Consider the following 6,936-nt stretch of genomic DNA (forward strand, 5'->3'; position numbering starts at 1 on the left):
GAGTCACAGCACAAATAAACTAACTAAATACACTAAAACTACTGCAGGTTGTGTTTGTTAACAGAAATAAACTGGAATAAACTATAAATAATAGATGAAAAGCTTAATATTAGATGAAAAGTATTGGATGAAATAAAAAAACTAAAGTAAAATAAGTTTCAGTTCAGGTATTAAAATGACTAAAACAACAAACTAAAACAAAAATGAATTACAAATAAATTAAAGCTAAATAGCAATATAAAAAATTGAAACAACTGAAAAATCTAATCAAATTAATTTAATTTAAAACTAAATATAAATACTAAAAAACAAACAATGATAAAAATGACAAAAGCATATAACAAAATTACTAAAAGTAAAACAGAAATTAAAATAAATAAAAATTAAATAAAAACATTTAAAAAACTAATAAAATAATCACCAAATCACATAACAAAATTACTAAAACTATATAAAATAGCTTTTGTTAATTAAAATAAAGCTGAAATAAAATATAAATTTTAGATGAAAACCTAAACAAAAATCACTAAAATAATAAATAATTAAAATAAGTTTAAGATGAAGTGCTAAAATTACCAAAGCAGAAATAATCATATAACAGATATATAGAATGATTTTAAAAAAATGAAATGACAGAAAGAAATACTGAAACTAAAAAGTAATTTAAAAATAAAATATAAATAATAAATGGAAAAACTAAAAATCTTAAACAAAATTAAAGACTGAAATAAAAAAAATGAAATAAAATATGTTTACATTGAGGTATTAAAATGACTAAAACCACAAGCTAAAATAAAAATGAATTACAAATAAATTAAAACTAAATAGAAATATAAAAAATAAATAAATAAATAAACAAATGAAAAGTCAGATGAAATTAATTTAAAACTAAATAGAAATATTAAAAAACACAGATAAAAATAACAAAAACATATAACAAAATTACTAAAAGTAAATCTAAAATAAAAATAGTTAAAACCTCAATAGCTTTATAAAATTACTAAAATAAAAATAAATTCATTAAAGCTAAATAGAAATTTTAATTGTTTTGATTTAATTTAAAAAATGTTATATTTAGCTTTAGTTTATTTTTATCTCTGTTGTAGTTGTATTAAAGCTAAATAAACACTGATTAAAAATGACAAAAGCACATACAAGTACTAAAGCCTAAAATAAAATGAAAACTCAAAATATAAAATATTAATAAAAAATATAAATATTATAAATGCAATGTAAATAATAATAAAGCCCTTGTGTGAGTCATCCGGTGTGTTTGTGTTGTGTGTTCAGGAGAGCGATTTCTTCACGCCGCAGGGAGAGTTCAGGGTGGATAAAGCGGCGTCTCCAGCGCTGCTCAACTCTCTGATGTATAAGATGTCATACTATCGCTTTGGAGAAATGCAGGTGATTTTGGTCACATGATCTCATTCTGAAGTGTGTTTGACGTTCACGTGAGCGTCTCGTGTGTCAAACGTGTTGCTCTCTGTTCAGCTGGACTTCAGAACTCCTCCAGGATTCGACCGAACGCGAAACACCGAGATCGGAAACAAGGACGTGAGGCTGAAGCACCTGGAGGAAGCGTTCACTTCCGAGCACTGGCTCGTCCGGGTATATAAAGTCAAAGATCTGGACAACCGGCAGCCGCTGGAGCGCAAACCTCGAGTCACCAGCGCCAATCACACGCACAAACACAAATCCAGGAAGGTATATATTTGTTTCATCACATCATTTGCGTTTGTTTTCATGACTTGATGTTGTTTTAACACTGTTGATCTGTTCAGGGCAGCAGGAGGAAACAAGGATTCATTAAAAACAAACTTGTTCTGAAGAAGGGCAGAAGATTGAAACGGAAACAGAAGCGAACAAGACTAGACTCATTGAAACGAACAAAAGTGGATCGGTGAGGATGAAGACTGACTGTTTGATTTCACCTGGTGCTCTGAGGCTCTAACGCTCGTTATTATCTTTATTTCACAGTTTAATACTTGAATATTTGTCTGATATGACTTTCTAGACATTAAAGGTGAAGGAGAATGAAGATGTTGAACCAAAGAGCTAATGTTCTCCTCAAACGAAACATTTACACTTGAAAATTATAATTATTATTAAAAATATATATATTTTGGCCAAATGTAAGATTTGAAGAGTTCAGATGCAAAATCCTCTAAATCCATCTGACGTCTTTCTTTAAAAAATGCATTTTTATCAGGTTCCGATGTATAGGTTTCTACCCAAGTACCGGTAATTCTGATTGGGCTGAGGCTGGGTTTTAGAAGTTGAAGAATTTGATGGACGTATAATATGTGTCGAGAGCATTCACTCAGTATCATTATCTCAATTTTGTCCAAGATGTTTTTTTTTTTTTATGGGGTTTTGCATCTGAACTCTTAGTTTATACATAAATCTTAAAATTAGGCCTACATATTTTTAAGTGTATTATAGTAATTGTAATTTTAAATATTCTTGTGTAAAAGCAATTTTTGAAGGGGTTCTGATATTTTATAGTTTTTCTATTTTCTTTGAGTTTTTAGGGGATTTTTTTGTAACAATGAATCAAATGAAGCAATAATTATTAGGACTTCTGGAGTTTTTCCTGTGAATGGATTTTTTTTTTGTGGTAAATGTACAGCATGAGTGTTTTTACATGTAATCCTTAACTCAAATTTTATATTACAGTTTAGTATGTACAGATAAATCTCTCATGGCTGCTGATCTCACTGTCACTGATCTGATGCTGCTTCACTCCTCAGACCTGAACTCACGTTTGTGTGGATTTTTATACTGTGACTGATTTCATTTCATTTATTTCTCAATAAAAGCTTTTATCTAGCTCATCTTTTCTAGAAGCACTTAGCTTCCCAGCTTTCCAGAAAATATGTTCTAAGAATGTTTTGCTGATGTTCCTGTTAAGTTTAAACATCCTTTTTTTGGAAATGTTACTTTTGAATGTTCTCGGAATGTTCTGAAGCAAATAGTAACATTTAAAAAAACATGATATTCATCCAAATGAAACATTTCAAAAATAAAAATTTGTCTTTTGATCTGTTTAGCCAAAATCTTCATAAAAACACGCCACAAATGAATAAAATAACATATTATATATGCATTTCGTATTTAACGGTGTTTGGTATTTAACGGTTTTTGTTGCATTTACACAGTTTGACCAGCAGGTGTGGAGTTTCGAGCGCATTGAAAAAGTAAATCATTTTGCAACTCAATTGGTTCAACTCAGAGCCGGCCCAAGGCATAAGCGAACTAAGCGGCTGCTTAGGGCCCCATGGCCACCAGGGGGCCCCCAAGAGTACATGAAATTACATCATTATTTTTATTTTTATTTTTTATTTATATATGTATAATATTTCAATGGATATCATATTGGTAATGAAATCTATTATTCAATTAAAAAAAAAAAACAACGCAATATTATTTTAACTGGCTCCTGCAGGATGCATGCACAGTTGGAGTATGACAGCCATACGATGCCTGACTGAGGTAATTTAAATTAATTGAAGAAGCAGCGTCACTGCAGCAAAACGATTAACAATGTCACAAGAAAGTACATATCTTTCTGGTGCAGAAAAAAGAAAACGGAAGAAATCAGAGGAAGAGAAAAAACAGCAAGATAAAGGTAAGTTAAAAAAAATGAGTATAAACTAAACGAGGCTAAATTGCAAGCTAACCTTAGCTGGCTAGTTAATTAAGCAAACAAGAAAGTTAATGTTTTATTTAACATCCGCAAATTTAAGATTTGCAATATTAATATATTATAATACAACATATTACTTAGCTGGATTAAGATTCACGTTTTTGCATTCTGTGTAAAAATAACTTTCCTAGATTATATTTTTGTAATAAAAATAAGCTTCTGTTTCATAAACTTGGTGCTAATAATAAAAAATAAGCTTCTGTTTTATAACTTTATAACTGTTTGTATTTGACTAATTTGTAGTTCTTTGGTATTTAGCTTTATATTTTATTATTTATTATATTATTTATTTTATTTGTAGTTGATTGTATTGCACTTTTTACATGTTGCAAAAAAATAAATTAAAGTGGTTAAAGTGTTTACAGTAAGAGCATTGTCTACTAGTTTATTTTGCTACTTTTCAGTACACCACATTAAGTATGCCAACTGGTACTGCAAGACTTTGAATGTTAAAGTGCAAATTAACACCTGACTACTCCTGTGGGTTTGCTACTGTTACAATTAAAGATCATAGCAAGGGTAAAAACATTGGTATGATGTAAGCAACACAGCTACAAAAAAATAAAATTTATATTGGGTGTGTTAGATTTGTAGTGTGCGAATAATAAAGGATTGACAATAATTAGTCATATTGGTGCCACAGAGGGGCCCCCAAATAAAATTCTGCTTAGGGCCCCCTGAAGGCTTGGGCCGGCCCTGGTTCAACTAATTCGGAGTTTTGCTGTTTTGCTGTCTTCTGAGGAGAATGTCATTTAGTTGTTTTGGCAAAGTATACAGACAGAGAATTTTTGGTCAGATTTTTTTTTCTTGGCAATGTTCATCATCTAATTTTGTAGGTGACTTTTCTTTCTGTTACAAAGATGTTTTCTTTGGATTATTTGACTACTCGAAAGAGAATATACAGCTCCGAAAGTCCCGATCTGAATCAAATTTTTTGCGAACCACTCCGATGCCACATTCTGAAACACGATTCGCGAACTGCTCCGAAAGTCCCGATCTAAACAAATGATTCGCGAACCCACTCTGAAGTGTCGATCTAAATCAAATGATTTGCGAACCCACTCCGAAAGATCCCGATCTAAATCAAATGATTTGCGAACCCGCTCCGAAGTTTTGATATAAATTAAATGATTCGCGAACCGCTCTAAGTCCCGATCTGAATGAAATGATTCGCGAACCGCTCCGATGCCCCATTCTGAAACACATGATTCGCGAACCACTCCGAAAGTCCCGATCTAAATCAAATGATTCCCGAACCCGCTCTTAAGTGTCGATCTAAGTCAAATGATTCGCAAACCCGCACTGAAGTTTCGATCTAAATCAAATGATTTTAATGAACCCGCTCCGAAAGATCCCGATCTAAATCAAATGATTCGCGAACCCACTCCGAAAGATCCCGATCTAAATCAAATGATTCGCGAACCGCTCCGATGCCCCATTCTGAAACACGATTCGTGAACCGCTCCGAAAGTCCCGATCTAAACAAATGATTCGCGAACCCGCTCTGAAGTGTCGATCTAAATCAAATGATTCGCAAACCCGCTCTAAGTCCCGATCTGAATCAAATGATTCGCGAACCGCTCCGATGCCCCATTCTGAAACACGATTCGCGAACCGCTCCGAAAGTCCCGATCTAAACAAATGATTCGCGAACCCGCTCTGAAGTGTCGATCTAAATCAAATGATTCGCGAACCGCTCCGATGCCCCATTCTGGATCAAATGATTTGCGAACCGCTCTGAAAGTCCCGATCTGAATCAAATAATTCGCGTTCGTGATCCAATTGGAGTGCTTCGAAACAGGGAATCATTTTGCGACACAATGCCTTAAGAGTTTCGAAAAGCTCCATTTCACCCGTCACTACATGATTTTTAAAATCATTACAAGTGATGTCGAAGTTGAAAATGAATGGCTCTTTTGAACTGTTTTTGCTAGTGGAAAGCTTGAAATGAATGATCGAAGAAGTCACGAGTTTAAGTTTGAATCAATCGGACCTGTTCCAGCGTAAATGACTCACTCACTTGAATCGGTAAGTCTATTTATCAGTTTTTGTGCCTTCAGCCATGTTTATACCACACTTTCAGTAGGCTAATACTGGTTTAGCTCGCTGGTTTTATAAGATTAACTGAAATAAGACAAAAAAGCATGATGTTAGCAAATTAAATACCCGTATTTCTTTTCCTGAAATAACTGCTTTCCACGCGTCGAAGACATCCAACACAAATCTGCAAACATATTCAGGTGAGCTAACTAGCGAAAACACTCTGTTAATGAGACGAGCTGCACCTCAAAATACATGTAAGATGGAGACACTGTTTATTATGATCAAGTTTGTAGCTTAATTAACGTTAACTATATTTTCAAATAGTTTGAACATTGCAGTTTAGTTGAAAAAGACAGCGATGGCCTTGAGTCCACAGACTCGGTAATGTGCAAAGGTCTTTGTACTAACACTGATCAGTTCACCTAAACATGGAAATCATGACAGGATGTTCATCTTTCGGTAAATTATTCCTTTAATGTCACCAGACCATGGTTTTATTCAGAAAGATCTCTAAAAGACATGTTTAGTAAACTGTCAATGGGAAAACTGTATTTTTTTTTTTTTTTTTTTTTTTTTAGAAGTGCAACTTTTAAAAATAATTTGTATAGTTTTCAATTTAATTAAATCACATTTACCATGTTTATTCATTTGTTTATGTACATTTTTAAAAAAATCAATTTTAACCTGTTCTTGCAATGAAAATAGACCAATTTTTTTTTTTTTTTTTTTTTTTTTTTAATTTAATTTAATTTTAATTTTATCTTTTGGATGAAAGATAAAAACGTTTTGGAATGAGAGAAAAGTTTTTGTATGAGTGAAAATAGTTCCAAAGAAAAAAGACGGTGTGAATTGTGAAAAAGTCACAATTACCTTTTATGTATATGTATTTTTTATTCCGTGGCAGAAATAAGCTTCCATAAGTATCGTATCCATCTTTTTGCATTTAAGTTACAAATGGCTAAGTGTCCCTTAAAATTTTAAATCCGGTATCATACAACAATGCCTGCTGGGAACCTACGGTTCAAATCAATGGACTACGCAACTGTGATGGCGTTAATATAAAGTCACAGGACTGAGTGTAGGCCTCGATTAAAAGTGCATCAGAGATCCTGTGCAGAAAACCGTAACGATGTCAAATCTCTCGGGTAAAATCTCATTTAATGGCCAATTAGTTCGAACAACAGCGT

At 32.6% G+C, this 6,936-nt stretch overlaps 1 protein-coding gene across 1 annotated transcript in view; it reads left to right on the plus strand.

Moving 5' to 3' along the window:
* LOC127159368 (dolichyl-diphosphooligosaccharide--protein glycosyltransferase subunit STT3B-like) overlaps positions 1-2,834 on the plus strand; it is a 7,332-nt gene extending 4,498 nt beyond the window's left edge. Inside the window, exons 2-4 of the mRNA XM_051102219.1 lie at positions 1,249-1,404; positions 1,492-1,704; positions 1,782-2,834. Of these exons, the coding sequence (XP_050958176.1) occupies positions 1,249-1,404; positions 1,492-1,704; positions 1,782-1,904 (492 nt within the window). The 3' untranslated portion in view covers positions 1,905-2,834. The remainder of the gene's footprint in view (positions 1-1,248; positions 1,405-1,491; positions 1,705-1,781) is intronic.
* The last annotated feature ends 4,102 nt before the right edge of the window (positions 2,835-6,936 follow it).

This window comes from Labeo rohita, unplaced genomic scaffold, assembly GCF_022985175.1.
Source record: "Labeo rohita strain BAU-BD-2019 unplaced genomic scaffold, IGBB_LRoh.1.0 scaffold_211, whole genome shotgun sequence".
NCBI classification, from domain to species: domain Eukaryota; kingdom Metazoa; phylum Chordata; class Actinopteri; order Cypriniformes; family Cyprinidae; genus Labeo; species Labeo rohita.